Raw genomic sequence first — 20,000 nt, 5'->3', positions numbered from 1 at the left:
ATATTTTATTAAAATGTTCAATTAATAAATCAATTATCATTTTAAATTTCTATAAAACAAATTATATTATTTCTGATAACGTAATATCGTTAATTAGTATATCAAGCCAGTGGACAGTGTGTTATGCGCTGATTGGCTACTCAAACTCGGGATAGCATGTGCTATTCACCTCCCAGTGCACAAATGTATTTGCAAAAGACTTTTTTGCAGTATTCTGAGAGATAACAAATCAATTATTTTGGGGATTCTATCTCACTGGTTTGGTATATACTAAAACACCACCACTAGTCACCTCCACTGCGGGGAATAATTGTTAACTGGTATGTATATTATAAATTATATGTAATCAAAATCTAAACTGACTTTTGCCATTCGGCGCCTCTTTGCTGGTAATGGCGCAGGGGTATGGACAGCCTCACCAACAGGTACGTACACATACCCCTTATATTTGCAATAGTTTGTGGGTTTGTTTGTCGGTTGGTGTCACCTGCAGGTCTTGGCTTTCCTTGCTGATTGCCGTTTTCTCCGGTTCCTTGGGCTTACTTTGTGTTGCCGTTTTCTCCAGTTCCTTGGGCTTACTTTGTGTTGCCATTTTCTCCGGTTCCTTGGGCTTACTTTGCTTTGCCGTTTTCTCCGGTTCCTTGGGCTTATTACTTTGCTTTGCCGTTTTCTCCAGTTCCTTAGGCTTACTTTGTGTTGCCATTTTCTCCGGTTCCTTGGGCTTACTTTGCTTTGCCTTTTTCTCTGGTTCCTTGGGCTTACTTTGTGTTGCCTTTTTTTCAGGTTCCTTGGGCTTACTTTGCTTTGATTTGGCCACATGTTTCAGCAACTGGTTTTCGGGCCAGTAAAATTTTTGACCAACCTAATTATAAAGAAATTAAATACGCAAAAATTTTAGTGATAAATGGCTATTAATTCCTGGCGTTAATCCTGGCTTGTTTTTACTTGTACTTACCTGGATTTCACAGAGATATTTCTCTGTGTTTGGTCCCGTCAGCTCGACTTTATCGTCACTTTTCAGAAAGTTGGACTGCATGACCAGTTTTTTAAAGTCACCTTGAATTAATTCAAAAAGCAGATTATCTTACTACATAATTATGTCATAAAATTCTGGTAATAAATTAAATAAACTTAATAAGTGGTTTTGGCATGCTGGGTGGGCTTATGCAACTGGTGGGGTACGTAGGTTATATCCCATGGTTGGAGGCCGGGGGCCTTATAAACAGCAATAATTACTATTACACTGTATAAAAAAATTTGGAAATGATCTGATAAGTCTTACACGTTTAATATATATTGCTGTACACACAAGCTTATTAATGAGTGACGATATACTGCAAGGAGCCTAAAAGTGTCACTACTTTAAATTAATTCACATTCTTTTGTGCGCACAGACTATTCAATTAGAAGCCGTGGATAAACTATCCTCATCTTCTGATTGGATAGTCTGTGAGCACAAAAGAGTTTGAATTAATTAAAATTACTAGTGGTCACACGTTTGGGTTGCTGTAAGATCTGATCAGGCAGGGGTTATACTGTACTTACTGTCTGCTTTGGATGTTCGGAGAAAAGTTGCCCGGGCAATTTTCCTTGCACCATCCATTACGAACAGCTCCTCCCTGTAAACAAGGAAACTTAATTAACTGGTTGCAGAATACAATAAACCAGGTAAACAGTATCAAGTATTTTCTTGTAATCAGATCAGTTTGAGATTATTATTGCCGTGGTTGGTCAATTTGAAATAATATCTGGCCTATAATCTATTGATTGTGCAAAAAAATGTACTTTTAGTGTCCGCCTTGAATTTTGTTAAAGAAGTGTCCACTGTCCGCCTTAAAGAGAGTTTAGTTACAGACAAACAAGTGAGATTCGGCCGGGACCAGCCATTCATGTCTGCCTTAGCGAGGTGTCCGCCTTACAGTGGTGTCCGCTTAATTAGAAAGAGTTTACTGGATTACAGGATAAGATGCTATTGATGTATAATTACATTGTAACATATTTTTACTTACGATGAAGTGAAAGAAAGTCCTGTGTCCTGATCATCTTCTTCAACTTGATCATGACCTGCAGGATCATCAACTTTAAGAGCCTGCTCAACTTGGATGAGTGTTGTATTCACCGGCGTGGAGTTTTCTTCAGCAACAACTACTGGCCTCTGGCAGGCCTCATCTTTGTATTTATTCATCTACAAGTGAAATGATTATAGAGTTGAGTCCAGTTATCTCCAATTTTCAAGGGAAACTAAAAACAGTTTGAGATTGCCGATAGTAAATATGACTGAAAAACAAGGGCAAGGGAAATAAGTTTCGGGGATCGGAGTTCAAGATAAAGAGGTAATATAATAACATTTACCCTGTATTTAAATAAATTAAGGAATTTTATCATTTGCCAATTAAAAAAAATATTATAATGGCCGTGGCTGATACCAGGGCATCAAAAGAATTAGAACCCTGCTCTAATAAATTATTATTGGCTCCGACTTCAGACTTAAACCATCAATAACTTGAGCCTCCTCATGCTAACTCAAAGTAAATTTGGTTCCCTTCAGGTTTTTTAGTTACTAACTTTCTTTAATCTTATGGTTCAAGTTATTGTGAGTCATGCAATACACTGTAAGCTATCCACTTACACTTGGAGTTGAGAAGTTGTATTAAAAAAGACAACTAGATCCTAAGCTACCTGTCTGTCATAATTAGTCATTACATTAAGTAAAGTCAAGATCAGTATACGTAACTGGTTTTGACATAAAATATACAATATCCATATGCATATGATATGAATACTGACAATGAAGATCAAAAGTTAGACACCGAAGCTTACCTTTCTAGCACGCTTCCAGAATTTTGTATTTTTTATTTGATTCCTTCTATAAATCAAACTTTCAGAAAGCCTCCTTCTTATAGTATGGGCAGGACCATCCAGTTGGGGAAGTGCATTGATTACCTTGTAACATGAATATTATAACACTCATTAATATTCATAAAGAAAATTGAAAAGGAATGAATATCTGTAAACCGGATACAAATTTTGTCCGGATTTGGTTAACTAGTACTTTTCCTTTTTTCCTCTTACACCCCACCCACCCATCTACATGTATGCACATATTTTTTTAAACAACAATATTGTAGCTGTAGCTTCCCTGTAACTACTTACAGAAAGGTCCAATAAATTCTGGAGTGACTTACTAATACAGTTGAAGGAAACAGTCGAACCCTATATTAAGCGGCCACCCTTGGGGACTTTGATAGCTGGCCTAATAAAGAGAAGTTCCACTGCAGATACAAAGTATCAGTCTAGATATATATATACCTTTTTAGTAAACACTTCCAGCGTTTTCATATTAATCTCTCGCATGAGAGGAGGGTTCTCCCAAATGCCACATTTCCTGGCAGACTCCCTCAACACAAACTGAAAATAATTGAGAAAACAACAATTGTTAAATAGGCCGGCCCCGTCCACACTTATGTGTTTGTGTTTGGCTCCATTTTCAAATGTCTCCACATGTTCAACTCTTGGCAGCGTGCGTTGTTGTGTGGACAATAGACAAAAACTATTGAAAAGTATGCGCTTTGTTTCAAACTAAGTATATATATTTTAAACGCATCAGTGTGGACGCGCGGGGCCTAATCAGTCGGATGGCCATTAATTAATGATCGTCATTCGGCTTCATACATGTAGTGATCTGTATCACCCAAATCTTCAATTAGAAATCTCACACTTTTAAGTCAACAATTTTCTCGATTGATCCGCGCTCGAACTGAGATTATAAAGTTTATTTGTAAAGAATACGTACGTGTAATATGCACGAGTAAAAGAACACGAGAAAGATAAATCTATTTCAAGATCTTTCAAGATTCGGTTGTCGCAAGTTGTAATAAATGGCTAAATATAATTAAGATTGGACTTACCCGAAATGTTTGTTGGGCTTTCGATCCTTTGCCCTTTGCCCCTCGTTTTGCCAGAAGATCTTTTGCGCTGTAAGCGGTGGTGCCGGTGGAAACGATGTTGACTGCCCCAGTGTTCTGTGCAGACTCTTCGTCAGAAGTGGGTGAACTAGATGTAGATCGAGAGCTCGTGCTTGATGAGTTCGACGCATCCGTTTGCTCGTTGGAGGTAATCGCTGCCTGTAGTTGTGTCGTTTGCAAAACGCTGGGCAAAGCATTTGGGTTTGTTTTCAACAAAGCGAGAAATTCGCAAATTACTTTTTGCTCGTGATTTGCCATTTCAAAATTGAAGAAGCTACGAGAACGATTCTTTTAGATCGAAGTATCGAGATCAGTTATAGGAACCGTGTGCACGAACACTACACTTTTGGCGCCGTTCGTTTTGAAGTTCTGATTGTCTTACATATATGGTAAAGGTGGGGTCATTTATTTACCGACAACTAATGATCACCAACTCAATTCACCCCAGGGAGCCCTAGCGCTTTATAGCTAAATATTGCGCTTTATCGCTATATAAAAAACTTACGCACGGTTACGCACGCACGGTGAGCGCTCAGGCTCCCTGTATACTACGCACCGTATATGGTAAATGAAAGGTCAATATTTAACTAGTGACACTAGAACGACGAGTGAGGAAGATGCCATACTCGGAGCAGCACATGAGCGATAAAAAACGTACAGCAAGTAAAGACCATGTTTGTCCTTGCAAAAATTGCAAATCCGAATGCACCCAATCAATTAAGATCGTGAAGAGGCATCTAGAAGTGTTTGGCCGATATTCAGGTGATCATGATAATCAGTTATCAGAAAGCGGGAGCGAGGATGAATCGTTGGCCAAGTCGAACGATTACAGACATGATGACAATGATCATGATGATCAGTTATCTGAAAGCAGGAGCGGGGATGAATTGTTGGCTGAGACGAACGATTACAGACATGATGGCAATGATTCATTTGCGGAACTATCATATTCAAGTGAGGAAAACTGCGGCAGAAATTTCAAACGACGTCGGATAGATTCAACGAGTATTAGTGAGCAAAGTGATGGCGAAATAATTCAAAACGAAATCGACATTACGAGTTCATCTAGTGACAATGAAGTCTCGATAGAACATGATTTAGCCGCATTAAGCGACGATAGTGGGAGTAATGAATCCTTACCTTCTTATAGTAGCTCTGACGACAAAGACTGTGACCTTGAAATGGAACACGACATTTATGACAGTGAAAATGCCAAGATTCCTTTTTTTTGAAAATAGAGATATCACTGTTCTTCAAGCATTTGCGAGTTATTTTATGTGGTTTACTGAACACCCATCCACAAACAAAAGTGCCTTATCTGATCTTTTGCGATTGAAGAAGCGTTTGTTACCACAGCCAAATAACCTTCCTGGGTCGTACGATGCAGCGTACAACTTTGTCAAGCCATTTCTGCTTCCAACAGTATCTTACCATGTTTGTCCAAACGACTGTGTCATCTTTCGCAAGACTAGTAGATACGACTATTCAAAGCTGCAAAAGTGTCCCGTTTGCGGATCTAATTGATATTGGGGTAACAAGATTAATGCTAGAAGAAGATTTCTTTATTTTCCTCTTGGACCTCGTTGGAGAAGAATGTTTGGAAACGCAAGTATTTCTGAAGTCATTCAGAGCCATGCTGATAATCGTGATGATTGTGAAGACTCTTCCATTATGCGTGACATTCATGATTCCCCTTCATGGAAACAAGCTTTCTCGGAGGAAGGATTCTGCAATGGCGATCTCCGAGGAATGCTGTTACAACTTTCCACTGATGGTATCAATCCGTTAAGTAGCAATAAGGTCAATTACTCAATGTGGCCAATTATGCTTACTGCCCTTAACCTACCTAGGAACGTACGCAATCTGTTTGAGAATATCATGCTTGCTGGTATAGTTCCAGCTCAAACAGAAGGCCAAGAGCCAAAACACCTTGATCCATACCTTGAAATAGTGGTAGATGAAGTTCTGGAACTGTCTGGTGCCACTTTTTTTGATGCCTTCAGAAATGCGTCATTTACATTCAAAGTTGCCCTGATGAGTTATGTTCTTAACTATCCTGGTCTGGGAAAGGTTTTTACAGCAGCAGGCCAGACTGCCTTACAAGGTTGCATGTGGTGTGAGATTAGAGTTAAGGCAAACTGAACAATATAATACTAAAAAGTGAACCGTGTTGCCATCATTACTCATTATCTTATCAATGCTTAACTTTTCAAATACCTCCACAAAATGATAATTGGATGATACCATTGCAAACTTGTGTACCGGTCAAATCGAGGCTTCGAAATCCCTCCCTTCCCCCCCCCAAACAACCCCTTGGGCATTTGAATTTTTAGTAAATTAGTGTTCAAATCCCCCTCTCCCTGAGCCAAAAAGCCATTCAAATGCCCCAATTAAGGCGATCAAATGCCCCCAACCCTGGGAAATTACATGTAATGCGTGACCATCTTACTATTTTAACCATATCATGTAGTTTTGTAATGCTCCCAATGCCGAGTCTGCAAACAAATTTTAATACACATCACAATTTGTTACTTATTGTTCTGTAAGCTTTTAATACGTACTTGCTTTTAATCTTGTGCACAGCAGAAGAAATCAATATAATATACAATGCCCTGAAAGTACATTACAGCTTTTATATCGCGTATCATGCGACATCTAAAGTTTTCTGTTGAAACATTCCACCAACTTAAATTACTACGTTTCATACATTCATGCCTTTTCACTGACATCATCAGAAGTCAAAAGGTAAGTTTATTAAAGGGAAGGGAGGAGTTTTGCCTCTCAGTTTTTTGGAATTTCATGGGGATTAGTAATTACTTTTTTCTGTCCTCAAATGTAAGTCGCAGTTTGATCAGACAAGACCAATACTTAATGTAAAGCTAACCAGCTGTAAGTCTGAAATGTTATTGAAATGAATATTTTTGGGTCAAAATGTCATTAAATACATGCAGTGTATGGTACAATGTTTCCTTTGCTTCTCTTTTTTATTACTTCTAGGCCAATTTGTGTCCTCTTTGGACAAGGTAGTCTATCTGGAAAACAGACGCTATCTTAGTGAAGATCACCCCTTGCGTAAACAGAAAAGGTCCTTTCCAGACTTCAAACCAGAAAAAAGGTCAGCACCAGAAGAAGCCAATATCAGTGATATTCTTTGGAATTCAGTTGCCCACAACAGAGCAAAGAACAAAGCACAAGCCAGTAATGTTGCTAAAGCTACTGGATCACGAGGTGTCAACTGTTTCATGTTGTTGCCCAACTATGACAGGCCAAATCAAGCTTTTCCTGACCTGATGCATGACCTCAAAAATATTGTTTGCACATTTTTTGACTTAATTACTGGTAAAGGTGATAGCATAAAAGTTAGAAAGGCAGAAAAAGAGTTGGGTCGTTTTCAAGGATGCTGGCTACAGGAAAAGCAAGTTGACGAGCCTGAAGCAGCTGGAAAGGCCACACAAAGTAGGTTTCTACATTTTATAACAGTGGCCACATTAATTTTGCCACCTCATTATTATAATCTCTACTTTTTCAAACAGGCAAACCTAGGGTTAATTAAGTCATTAATTTGTTGTTTTTGTTTTACAGTTACATGTACATGTACCTCACAAAACTGTGGCCGGCCAGTTGTGTGATTTTGCATAATGATGAACCTCAACTTGCATCCGATCGCATTAATCAAAACTTGCATAAATCGTGAAAAATCGCTCAATGTGAACAAAGTAAACAATAAATTTTTGCTTTATCTAAAGATCTACTGCAGCTCAACATTATTTGAAGGTGATTTTCTGGTCAAAAAACCTTAGAAAACATCTGATGTTGTTTCCAGTCAAATACAGTAACAGTATTTTGGTGGGCAACTTCCTTTTTCAGTTTCAACTTAGCCATGAATACATTCACACAGTAAATTTGCTTTCTGTATTTGCCTTTTTGTATTACACTGGAGTTTACAAAGCAAAACAGCTCCATTCAGAATGTTTAAATCCATCTGCGAAGTAAAAAACATTAAGGTTTTTCTTATGGTCGGATCTGTTTTATTGTTATTTTGTTGTTTTCTAGGTGATGAAACCAAAACAGAGCAAACAGCGAGAAAAAGAGGCAAATCAAAGAGCGAGAGAAACATGCTGCCTGCTGCTCCATTTCGTCTATCTAGTGCGGACCTCAAACTGGCTGATAAGCGGGCACTTAATGTGTGCGTGCCCTCAGGTTATAGCTGGAAGCCATGTGCTTTCTTCTGTAAGAAACCATACCTCAAATCACATGACTGGAAACAGGTACAAAAACATTTGTATTGTATATGTGTCAAGTAATGTTGAGTATTTGCCAAATAGAAGGTGGCCATGGTGTGTATATTTACCCAAGTAGACAGTCCTGTGCTGCAGTTTTCTTTAGGTTTTGATTGTCTACTGTACATGTACATGTAGCGAATTGAACATAAGTTACATCTTTTCACTTATTATATTTTTCAAGTGTGTTAGCTGTTTATTAATTGTGAACATGTATATTTAAAATACATGTGTGTGTGGAATTGTGTTTAGTGATGACATTCCAAAAATTTTTTACATAAAATTAATTTTTAAATCACCAGTCCGAGGAACTGGTTGTCGCAGCTTAATTAAAAGAGGTAGAAAGGTTGTGACTACACTGTTTTTGAATAGAAAAGTAGGGTGGTTACTTAATACATGTAGCTTTAGAGTAGGCTGAAAAGTGGCGTTTGACTGTTATTTTGTAACTTATTGTGTTAGCTTGCCACAGATGGAATCTTAAAGTTCTGCTTAAGAGGCCTTCTTGGACGAAACCAAAGGATTTCACTCTTCCGCCTCCTGGATGTTCTTGAAAAGATTTGTAGTGACACTCAGGAATTGCATGACTTGCCTGCCTTGGAAAAGGAAGTAAATGAAGTCTGTGCACAGTTAGAACGTGACTTCCCTATTAGTGTTCAGGTACTTTAGTAATCATTACATAATCATAAGTTAACTGTTAACTGTTATACAGAGTTTATTATGTATGTACATATATATTTTAATATTTTGTACTAGTGTAGTGTCCCCAATTAGCTGACGTCAGCTAAATACATTGACACTGAAATAAAGTTTATGTATGTATGTATGTACAATTATGCAATCACTGTTTTATTAAATGAAACCATAAAACCAGCCTGTACTCTAGCAGCTTCAATCCCTACTGTGAAATACTGTAATGTGTGTTTGTAATGGTCCAGCACACATAGATCAGCCCCACTGTTTTCCAATTTTTGATACCCTATTTTTTAACATGAGAACATGTTTCATTTGTTCTGACCAAATTTCAGCCTGGAGGTTGTCAATCCACTAGTTCTTTTATTCGGCTGTTTCCTGTAGTTTTTGTAATAAAGAATAAGATGTCCTCTTGAAAACCAGAAGGGTTTTTAATTACAAACAGGTGTACATAAAAATAAACAAAATAGAGAATATTGCAATGTGGCACTGCTGGTGGCCAGCGGATTGATTATATATTATTGTTTATCAGAAACTGTGTTTCTCTGAGCATGTTCAGACCATATGATGTTACTTACATTACACATTACACATTGATTGTTTGTCTAGACCATAAGTCTTCACATCTTGCGCCATTCTGTAAATGGGATCGAGCAACAAGGCCCAGTCCACAGTTGGTGGATGTATTGCTATGAACGATTCAACAGTTGGATCTGTCAGAGGGTCAAAAATCGGCGTTTTCCAGAAGCTACTGTTATGGAAACATACAGAGTGAGTCCAAAAAAACTGCTTTCTCAGTGTATATATGTATAAGTTTGAATTAAAGAACATACATGTGAGAATGCTTACTGTATGTCGTTCATAAAGGACCCCTCCCTTGACTGAGTGTCCCTTTCCATAACACTACCTTCTAGAAATAAAAACATCTTTTAGGGTTTTTTCATGTTTGTAATTAGCACAGGCAAGTTCAAATAAATACACACATATAATGTTTTTATTAATTAAAATTCATAAAAGGAAAGGGATGGAAGAAGCAATTAATGTTTCAGTCCAAAAACAGGCAATTAAATGATGGTTTCAATTCATTTAACTGGAACAGCTTTTTAAGTCTTTCCACCTCCATGGGGCCTGATCTGTAAATCCAACTGAAATTCCAAAATGTTGGTTGCAGTTGCATACAATATTCTTAACCAGCAATTAGTTTTATTTTGTAATAGTTTTTTTTGTTAATAGGCACCAAATGTGTATAATTTCAAGATGATTAACTCAGATCATGTTATTTATTTTTATCAGGTATTTGATTGGGTACAGTTCATGAAATTTTCAGGGCGCCTTTTGCCTTTGGATGTGGATACTGAAAATAACAACAAGGAAACCCCTTCCAATCAGTATCAACTAACTAAACAAGAAACAGAGGACCTGGTGGGCTGTGGTGCCTTTTCTTTGGCTACTGACAGGGAGCAAGATGTTAAGCGAACATTTTCCATGGAGAAACAACTGCATGGAAAGACATCAGTGTTAAAATCCTTCACACTGGATTCTGGAGCTGTTGTCTCTTCGGTAGTGAATATCAGTTGTGCAGATCAAGACAAGGCACAAATTGGAAGGATAATTCATTTCCTCACAATGCATGATCAGCTTTCTGGCAAAGAAACTGAATTTGTGACCATAAAACTTTACACATCATGCAAACAAGACCTTGAGAGCCTTCTGTACTATGTTGACACAACATTATTTGAAATGAAGACTGTTGCATTTAATTGCCTTTCTTTCCCACTTGTAACAGCTGTGGATGATGAGAATGAATCGCTTTTATGGATTTTGAACATTTAAACAAATAGCCTGGCCATGGAATTATGCCATATGTTTTACACAGGCCTTTGCCTTATAAAATGTTGTATCTTGTTGACAAATCATTATTTTATTCACATTATTCAAACCCATGTTATTTTAACAAGTCACCCTTAGCTTGGGGAATGGGTAGGTGACCCCCTTGACAGTGCAGGTTGACCAACAGTTAATTTAAAATAATTCAGGTTTACATGTACATCTCGCACCATACTCTGGCATGGTACATGGAACGTCAGATAATCCAGAGAACTTCCACACTTCAATAAGAGATTTTCAGTAAAATCAGATTATACGTAGTTTTCTATAATGTAGTGTTTCAGTTTCATGCATATGCAGTGTCTAACATATGACTGCATTGGCTTGATAGAGGTGAGCAGTGAAAAATGGCTAAGTAGTGAACATTCAGTATCAAATAAAGCATTTAAATATATTTATAAGCATAACTATTGAAAAGGTTCTATGACAGCTCAAAAAGTTTAGTTAACTTCTTTTTACACATATCATCAGTAAGTGCAGGTATATATATGTATATATTTTTTAAATTTTCACCCAACTTGAATTCACATAGTTTTTCACAGGGTGTTTCTATTTCACATACATGTGAAACTCAATGTGAGATGGATAAAGGTTTTCCCATGACTTTTCACATAGTCCATACCTGTGAAACAGCATGTGAAATTGACATAAGGTATTCACATGTTTTTTCACATGGTCTAAAATTTCACATATTTTTTTTCACATGTATTTCACATGATTTTCACATATTTTTCACATTGTTCACACTAGTAGTGTTAATATCAAACGAACAAGCCCATGCACAAGGTGAGGCTACCAGACACTCCAAAAAGGACTTAGTATCCTCAAACTTAATCTTGGATTTCTTAACAAAAACGTTAACGTGTCTTAGGTCCAATATGAGCCTTTTCTTCCCGTCAGGTTGAATAGAAACAGAAAGTGGATTCACAACTACTGGCAGACAAGGACACTGCACAACCGAACCGACCTTAAGAAGTTCGGTGATGGTGCCTAAAACAAAATGGGCATTATGCAGAGCAGACTTATTATTCAGAAGAAAAACTGACGTAGGAGTATAGGAAAAGGGAATTTTATACCCTTCCCTAATAACACTGAGAACAAAAAGAGAAGCACCAATGCTTTCCCAAAACTGAACATTAGCTCTCAACCTCCCCTTCACGATAACTGATTCAGAGCCCTCAAAATAATCTACATAAGTGTGTTCCAATAATTCTGTTTCTTCAATTCAGACAAAACTACTAAATGGATCTACAACATTACGATACTAGAGTTCCTTTATTTGCTAACAGTAGTGGTTGAGGTAGCTGGCAAGGCCCTGTTGCCGTAGGCATGGCTGTAGCTAGGACAGAAAGGCGAGTTTGCCCAGTGCCCAAACTGCCCGCAGGCGAAGCATTTGTCGCAAGGTTGTGGTGTTCGAGTACTCCAATACGCTGAAAGGAGTGTTCAGTAAATGGCTGGTGGCGAAAAGGCTGAGAAGTAGAGCCATTTGAAGAACCTCCGGCGCCCAGAGAGCCATCATGGTCCTGCTGAAATTTGTGGGTCTGACAAGAACTTCGAGACTGTTTACGCAGGCAAATCTTGGAGAGCGCCCTTCTTTCGGCAGATTGCAGTTTCTTCTCGTCGTCCAAATCGTCAGCCAATTCGTCAGATTCATACTCCTCCACCGCCGCCCAACCAGCCGGACTTTTGTCTGCAAAATGTATAACTTTGCTTCGCTTGTCCAGTGATGCTTTGACGTTCTCAAGTTCCTCGTTAACACCTGACAAATCTCCCTTGTGGAGGTGATCGAAAGCAATGTTTATAGAGTTTAAGAAGCTCGAATTGAACTCAAACTGTAGCTTGTTACCTTTAAACTGGAAGCTACTAATCCTTCGCTTTAGTCTTCAACTTCTTGATTTGAGAGTTAGTGGAAAGCTCCTTCTGCTCGAGAGCACGCTTAAAATCAGCAAATTTCTTATCCAACTTTGAATCCAGGAGACGGGAAATTAATCACACCGCGCCTGAAAAGCCGCTCTCTTGACTGATCGCAGAACCAGCGATGTTCGATTGAGAAAAATCAGTGCCCGCTTCATCCATAATTTACGGAACAGTAGCGAGAGATGCCGTCAAGTGACCTCGAATCTGCAAAGAACACCTTATATACCTGAAAACAAATAATCACGCACACTGTCAAAATAACTCACGCGACAAATACCAACACATCCGTACGCAAAGCACTGCAGCAACGTGCATTCCTTACGCGAGAAAATACATTTTTGGAATTCTAATTTATTATTAACAGAAACATGCCAGTAAACAGGGTACAGGGCTGTCACCAAGATTTCGAGTTGCCAGGTAATACAACAACTAGGTGGGGAATCAAACATCTAGGGATTTCTTTTGGTTCTGTTATTGCTTTCAATTTCCTATCAGGGGGGGGGGGGGGGGGGGGGGGCAGCTAACATAAGTTCACTTGAAAAAGGTGAAGGAACTCGTGTTGAAAGCGTCGAATATTCCTTAGTTTACGGATTACCTGAAGCATGGCTGAAGAACGAACACTGGAGATTTATGCTGACGAACTCTGTATATTGCAGTTGATGAAGCGCATGTTGTAAGACATGTATGTGGGAGGCGCGGTGGCCTCATGGTTAGTGCGCTCGACTCCGGATCGAGTGGTCCGGGTTCGGGGCCTGGCATGGGACATTGTGTTGTGTTCTTGGGCAAGACACTTTACTCTCACGGTGCCTCTCTCCACCCAGGTGTATAAATGGGTACCGGCGTAATGCTGGGGGTAACCCTACGGTGGACTAGCATCCCATCCAGGGGGGAGTACAAATACTCCTAGTCGCTTCATGCTACAGAAACCGGAGATAAGCGCCGGCCTGATGAGCCTTCTGGCTCGTAAGCGGAGACTTTACCTTTTTTTTTATGTTGTAAGACAGTGGTAAGTGTGAAAATAAAAACGAGTTTACAGTAATGGACAAATGTCATGTTACATGTATGTTCTAAGCAGTATAAAGGAAAGGACAATAAGAATGTAAATATTGTAAATAGAAAACGTAATTATATAGGTTAGTCAGTATTAGTATTACACTGTGGTCTTATTTTGGTTGTCATTATTTTATTCTGTCTGAGTTATATTATACATGATCACCTGTAAAACTATTGTGTCTAAATACAAGACATTATTATTATTATTAAATTATTATTATTATATTATTATTATTATAATAAATTTCATTATAGATTAATGCAGTCTATTTTCCTTTTAATGTGTAGGGGAACATCACAAGATAATAAAATGGCAGCATTCTGCGAGTCTTACTCAAAGCTGTATGAATTAAGGTCACTTGCACCAAATGTGCCAGTAGTAGCCTTGACTGCAGCTGCAACAAAACTGACCAGAGACACAGTTTTCAACCTTCTGAATATGAAAAATGCAATAGAAATTAAGGAAAGTCCAAATAAATTAAATGTTGCTTATGTTGTGCAGTAAATGGATAAGGACATGGAACTGGAATTCTATTTTGGCTGGCTTACTGATGAACTGAAACAGAGAGAACTATTATTTGTTGCCAGACTATACGACAGTGTGGTTTACTTTATGCTACTATTAAAGCTCTCTTAGGAGAATATATGTTTATTGGAAATGACTCAAAACATGTGCTTGTTGAAATGTTGCATTCCTGCACTCCTGAAGCTAATGGTCATAACATTTTGGAGTCCTTTCAGTCTGACAATGGTACCATTCGTCTACTAATAGCAACAATAGCCTTTGGAATGGGCGTTGACTGCCGATGTGTTCATAGAGTCATACATTTTGGACCCTCCAAGAATGTGGAGTCCTACTTTCAGGAAACTGGTAGGGCAGGAAGGGATGGCCACCAAAGCATTGCATATGTTTTATACCATGGATTTATGTTAAAACCATATTGATGCTCATATGAAGTCTTTCATTAAGACTGAAGAGTGCAGGAGAAAAACCCTTCTGAATCACTTTGATCCTGTGTCCCTGTATCCAGAACAACCCCACCTTTGCTGTGACAATTGTGCTGCTCAATGCAAATGTGGTATGCCACACTCTGATAACATTACTAAATATCCTGTCACAGCATACAAGGAGACTGGTGGAAATCACTGAAAGTTTTGTCATGTGAAGTCACAAAGATGAAACATCTGTTTGAGATTATTTACATTTCACATGTGAATACATTACTGTATACATGTAATAGAGAAAAATAATTTATGATAGTGATGGTCTGAAGTTTGATTGAGAATGCTATGAAAGACTCTGTAGATTCTATAGCCTGCGTAGCTTGGTGGTTTAGCCAAATTTTTAAGCAATTTGAGCGTGAGCACACAAAGCCGTGAGGTTTCTCAGTTGTCTCCCTCCTAGGCTCCTTGCATCTTGTTATCGTGGCTTCGCTGTTTCTTAGAGTTATCAAATTGCTTGAAAACCACCAAGCTACGCAGGCTATATAGATTCTCTACATCAATTGATTCTTTGAAAATTGAATCTCTTCATTGGTGCTGCTGCCAGTATCAAATTTTATCCTACTTGCATAACAAGCAGTACATTTTAGACTGCTACTAGTCACTATTCAGTCAGATTGTAAATATTTCAGACTTTTGAATAGATAAGATTCCTATGAAGACATTTCTATCAACTTCATTTATATCAGTAGTTGCAGCACCTGGGTACTTCTTGGGTTAAAATCTGGGCCAACAGACTTTTTCGGGGTCCTGTTTTGACATTTTTTGGCTGTAATAGTTTGTCATCATTGGCACATACTTGGCACTAGGCTGTCATATATCGTACATTTGTGTTGGTCCAGTCTATTCATAGACTACTTAACACTGCAATTACATACTAAATAGACAGTGAATTCTCAAAAGCTATGGTCTAAAGAATTCAATTTCCCATGTGCCAACAAAAAAATGTTTTGTTTACTCTCTTCATCTAGCTCTGATACCCCTGAGTATGTTTTTCTTGTGTTTGTTTATCCAGTGATATAATTTTGTGTTATCCAAATCTTCCAACCTGTCTCGCTTGAAGTCACAGAAATGATTATAAGAACGTCTCACTGTTTCCTCAAAGACATTCAGTATTCAGTTCCTCGGCTCTTTTAATTAGCTCATGCAGATCCCTCTCTTTAGATGGATCAGAATGTTTGCCGGATTCTGCATGTCGTTTCAAAGATTCATCAAGATTATCAAGGATTGACGATGTAGAACTTTCAGCTTTACATATTCTTGATAGGGCTGCCTCTGTTAGGTTTGGTCCTACGTTTTTGATAGCTTGCTTAACATAATTGTTGCTGTGCTCTGTTGGTTCATCCAGAGGAATGTTGGTGCCTTTCTTATCGTGATTATTCTTGAACTGGTTCCAAGTAAAACATTCACTGTCCCTTCGTGACAACAGAGAATGGACCAGAAAAAAATTGGTGCAAACATTCTAGTGAATATATTGTACTATGTGGATCATCTGCTTTACAGTACAGCATGAAATACTTGAACTGTCTCATAAGCCTCATTCCATCACCTTCTTTGATAGCATCTAGGAAATTAAAAAAAAAGAAAACAGTCAGCCAAAAGTGTGCAGTTGTAGTTGAAAACACCATCACTTGTATTCTTTGTAACTCCAGAAGAGTAATCATCACCAACTTCGATATTTTCAGTGCTTGCTGTGGTATCTGTTATTGGGGGAACTTGTGTGGAAAAAGTGATTTCAGTGGAACATCTACTTGAACTGGTGGGTTATGCTTGAGTTCATGATTTCTTCGGCTTTTGCAGCTTTTGTTGCTGCACCCAGGAAATCGGCAGGGAAATCTGCCATCAGGTGTTAGGTTCTGTTGGCCTAGCAGGTTTTCTTTCACTTGTTCAGTCACTACAGCATTTATAATGGCATCAACAGAAGAAATTTGGTCAAAGACAAATTCATCAACGACCTTGCCAGCTAGCTCATGTAGCGAATTAAGTTTTGTGACTTCTTTAACAAATCTATTCCAGATGATAAGTTGAACTTTGTTGGCTTTTCCAGTCTTGTTTTCAAATCCAAGAACTTTTTTGGCAGCTGCAATGACTCTTGACTGGAAAACAATCTCCAGAAAGTCTCTGTCTGGACGGTACGACGATGTTACATACCCAGCAAGATTTCTTCGGTTAATAAGATTGTGGTCTGAAAACATGGTGCAACTGTCAATTGTTGATTTTCCACTGTAGAATCTGGAGTAGATCAACTGTTGACGAGAAAAAAAAAAACATCAAACTCTTAGATTATCACTAGTATAGTACAATAAAGTAATGACGATGATGATTCAGTAGTAGACCTATTGTACTCAACATAAGAAATAACAGTGTTTTCAGTGACAAATGTAATTTTTAAAAAAAATGTGATAATTTTAATATTGTTTTACTCACACTGAGTAGTTTGACAGCAGCATGTCAATCACCCAGTTGTAAGTTGATTCCTTCAAGTCTGTCTTTGGGAGTGTAACCATTGGGCACAGAGGATATAATATTCACTGCCCGTTCAATTGTAAGCTTGTCTCCAGAAAACAACTGACCATCTATACCACCATTGTGTGTCTGAGGAAGATAATCATGGAACTATTGTAGAATTTCTATCATGTCCTCATTGGCGTTTTCGTTCTTGAATATTAATCCAAGGGGAACCTGAAAGACAATTTTAAACACTGAATTGTTATACTGACACACAAATACACTTAGCAGCTGACACTTGCAAGTCAAATGGGAGTGGAACAAGGATTAGATGATTGCAGATATAAAATACATGACGTAAGCACTCTGTGGCTTGAACAACAAGTGATTGACATGATGAGTTATAAGATATAGGTTACAGAGCATTTATAATTAATGCCTTGGCGAGTTGGGTAGGGCTGTGTGGACTTCAGGGGTTTATTAATAAAAGCAACACTGTCTTCGCTTCCCTATAACTGCCCCTTAATTAATAAATAAAGAATTGTGATCTGGTCATTTATGTCTCACTTTATTATTTAGATTCATATTTTAAGAAATACAAGTTTATCCAGCCATACACATTTTTAAATTTAAGCTTTTTGGTAAGGTACCATACATAAATCGTACCCTGATATTGGATCATATGGCTGAATGAAATACATGTACTTCTGTGTTGATTCTAATATGACTGATGTGAAACAAACCTTTTTGGTTTTCTGGGATAATTCATTGGAATATGTCAGATGCAGGCATCAGCCAAAGTTGCTAAAACATCAAAGTAATCAACCAATATTCTGGAGCACAGGATAATGTAGTTAAGCTCGGACATTTTTGATCCTCCATTGAAGGCAAAAACGTCAAATTACAAACATCAAGCACATTTGCTTTTGGTGCTGAAGAATCCAGAATGGCCCCAGAAACTCTGTTCTCAACCATCTGATGATTTACCCAGTGGAAGTCTTTGTTCTGTGGATCCATAGTCGTGTTCTTTCGATCCAAGTGAATGTCCAAGTTGTCAAAAGAGATGACAAAGCCAGGGTTAGCTGCCTTTTTCAGCTCACATTTGTCCCTGAAAGCTGACTGGATTTCATCGCGACATTCACTAGAACAGTGGGTGTGGGAAGCATGTCTTGAAAAGGCAGCATTGCATTTATCTTGAGCAGTCTTCAATTTTCTGTTTTGTTTTGCTTGGACAATATCTGCATCGTGGTTCTTACCAAGCTCATGAAGATTTCTGAAATTTGCATTAGTCAGTGTCATCTTGCTAAATCTGGAGATAGTAGCCTGTTGAGCAAGCAAATATATAGATAGGTTACTGTGTATCCTTCCTATACAAAACAAAGTGAACCTGTTAAGTGTTCATGTAAGCTAACCCATGAAACAAATGTGATATATTTTACTAGCTTTCCTTAAAGAGATGAAATAATATAAATTATCAATAGCTTACAGCAATAGACCTTTTTCACTTGTACATTTTGTTTTCCCAATACAGATCATGTGATAATGTGCAGGAGATTTGATCCTTTGTCTTGTTCATTAAAAAGAGAGTACATGCAGACAGATTTATGCTTGAATGTACTCTTTTTAATGAGCAAGACAAAGGATCAAATCTCCTGCATATTATCACATGATCTGTATTTGGAAAACAAAATGTACAAGTGAAAAAAGAGATCTTTTGAGATGAATAGTTGATAGCATGTCACTTGTACAACCACAAGCTGGCTTGTTAACTTTTATTAAGAATATAAAACAAAACAAAACATCTGAACATGGCATTCTTTTTTCTTTTTTCTTTCTCTATCACTTTAGTTTTCATGAAAGAATAATAATTTGAATATTAAGAAAGAACACTTGGCAAGAATTCTGTAAGTAAATTGTAGACAATAAAGTTGTCAGAAAAATGCTCTCTCTATTGTAACTGCAGGTTCTTTGTATTGTTATTTTAGATTTATGTTATGTGGACTGCACTATGATACATTTTTCAGTAAATATGACTGGGATATATGACCATTTTTAGTGATTACATAAATTCATTCCTTGCATTTAACTGATGGACTCATCTCCCCTCCCCCTACATCTCAATTAATTTAGCACTTGCGGTATGGAACGGTAAACATATTCCATCAGGCATTATGCAAGAAAAGAACTACTATAACTTACCTCGACTGACTTTGACTTGAGAAGTACGCCAAGCACCGAAGCAGTTACATCCATTTTCTCACTCCTTTGCTTTAAAAGTACTGATCCTGCTATGGCAATGCTTGAAAACCAAGAACACTCTTTAGTCCTTTTGTTTACTGCGGAAGTCATCAAGAACGAGTAGAACAGTGGAGCTCTCTCTTTCCACTCGTTGCAGAAGAGTTGCAAGTCGAATTTGGCCAGATCTTCTTTGCCAGATTTTCTTAAAATTGAAGGATTCTTTTTTGAGCACAACGCTGCTACCTCTTTGGACAAAGTTTTCAATACATTTTTAATGACGTGATTTCTAAGTGTCGGATTTTTCATTACAGCATTTGTGATCTGTGAAGGTATGCCATGCACTAAAGCCTTTCCAATGGTCTGATAGCTTCCACAAAGGGTTTGTTCATAGTTTTACTAGGATACTGGACGTTCAAAAGTCTTTGAGGTTTCACCAGTGTTATTAAGATGATTGGAAGCAGCTTTTGAGGCGATTGGAGTAGAGGTAAGTATCGGTTGAGGAATTTCGTACAGGGGTCTT

General features: G+C 38.0%; 1 protein-coding gene, 1 long non-coding RNA gene and 1 pseudogene across 2 annotated transcripts; 1 reads left to right on the top strand and 2 right to left on the bottom strand.

The window, feature by feature from the left end:
* Positions 1-442: 442 nt before the first annotated feature.
* LOC137971679 (putative uncharacterized protein DDB_G0271982) lies at positions 443-4,223 on the bottom strand. Its single transcript, XM_068818462.1, has 6 exons — positions 3,909-4,223; positions 3,310-3,408; positions 2,010-2,185; positions 1,546-1,619; positions 956-1,056; positions 443-862 (listed from the first exon to the last, which is right to left on the bottom strand). The coding sequence occupies exons 1-6, from the start codon at positions 4,221-4,223 to the stop codon at positions 443-445; spliced, it is 1,185 nt and encodes a 394-aa protein (XP_068674563.1).
* Positions 4,224-8,172: 3,949 nt separating this feature from the next.
* Positions 8,173-9,651, top strand: LOC137969516 (uncharacterized). Its single transcript, XR_011116682.1, has 3 exons — positions 8,173-8,233; positions 8,705-8,902; positions 9,545-9,651. It is a non-coding gene; the product is annotated as an uncharacterized lncRNA (long non-coding RNA).
* A 6,106-nt stretch (positions 9,652-15,757) lies between these two features.
* On the bottom strand, positions 15,758-19,858 carry LOC137970164 (uncharacterized; annotated as a pseudogene).
* Positions 19,859-20,000: the final 142 nt, after the last annotated feature.

This window comes from Montipora foliosa, chromosome 9 (assembly GCF_036669935.1).
Source record: "Montipora foliosa isolate CH-2021 chromosome 9, ASM3666993v2, whole genome shotgun sequence".
NCBI classification, from domain to species: Eukaryota; Metazoa; Cnidaria; class Anthozoa; order Scleractinia; family Acroporidae; genus Montipora; species Montipora foliosa.
Note: the sequence above shows the minus strand (reverse complement) of the source record. Positions and strands in the feature narration are given on the sequence as shown.

What these genes read in the sequence shown, in the direction of transcription:
- LOC137971679 (XM_068818462.1), bottom strand. Translation starts at nt 4,223, where the DNA reads ATGGCAAATCACGAGCAAAAAGTAATTTGCGAATTTCTCGCTTTGTTG. An exon ending in AAGCCCAACAAACATTTCGG is followed by an intron (nt 3,409 to 3,908) that starts GTAAGTCCAATC and finishes AATTATTTTCAG; the next exon opens with TTTGTGTTGAGGGAGTCTGC. An exon ending in TGGAAGTGTTTACTAAAAAG is followed by an intron (nt 2,186 to 3,309) that starts GTATATATATAT and finishes TTTCACTTGTAG; the next exon opens with ATGAATAAATACAAAGATGA.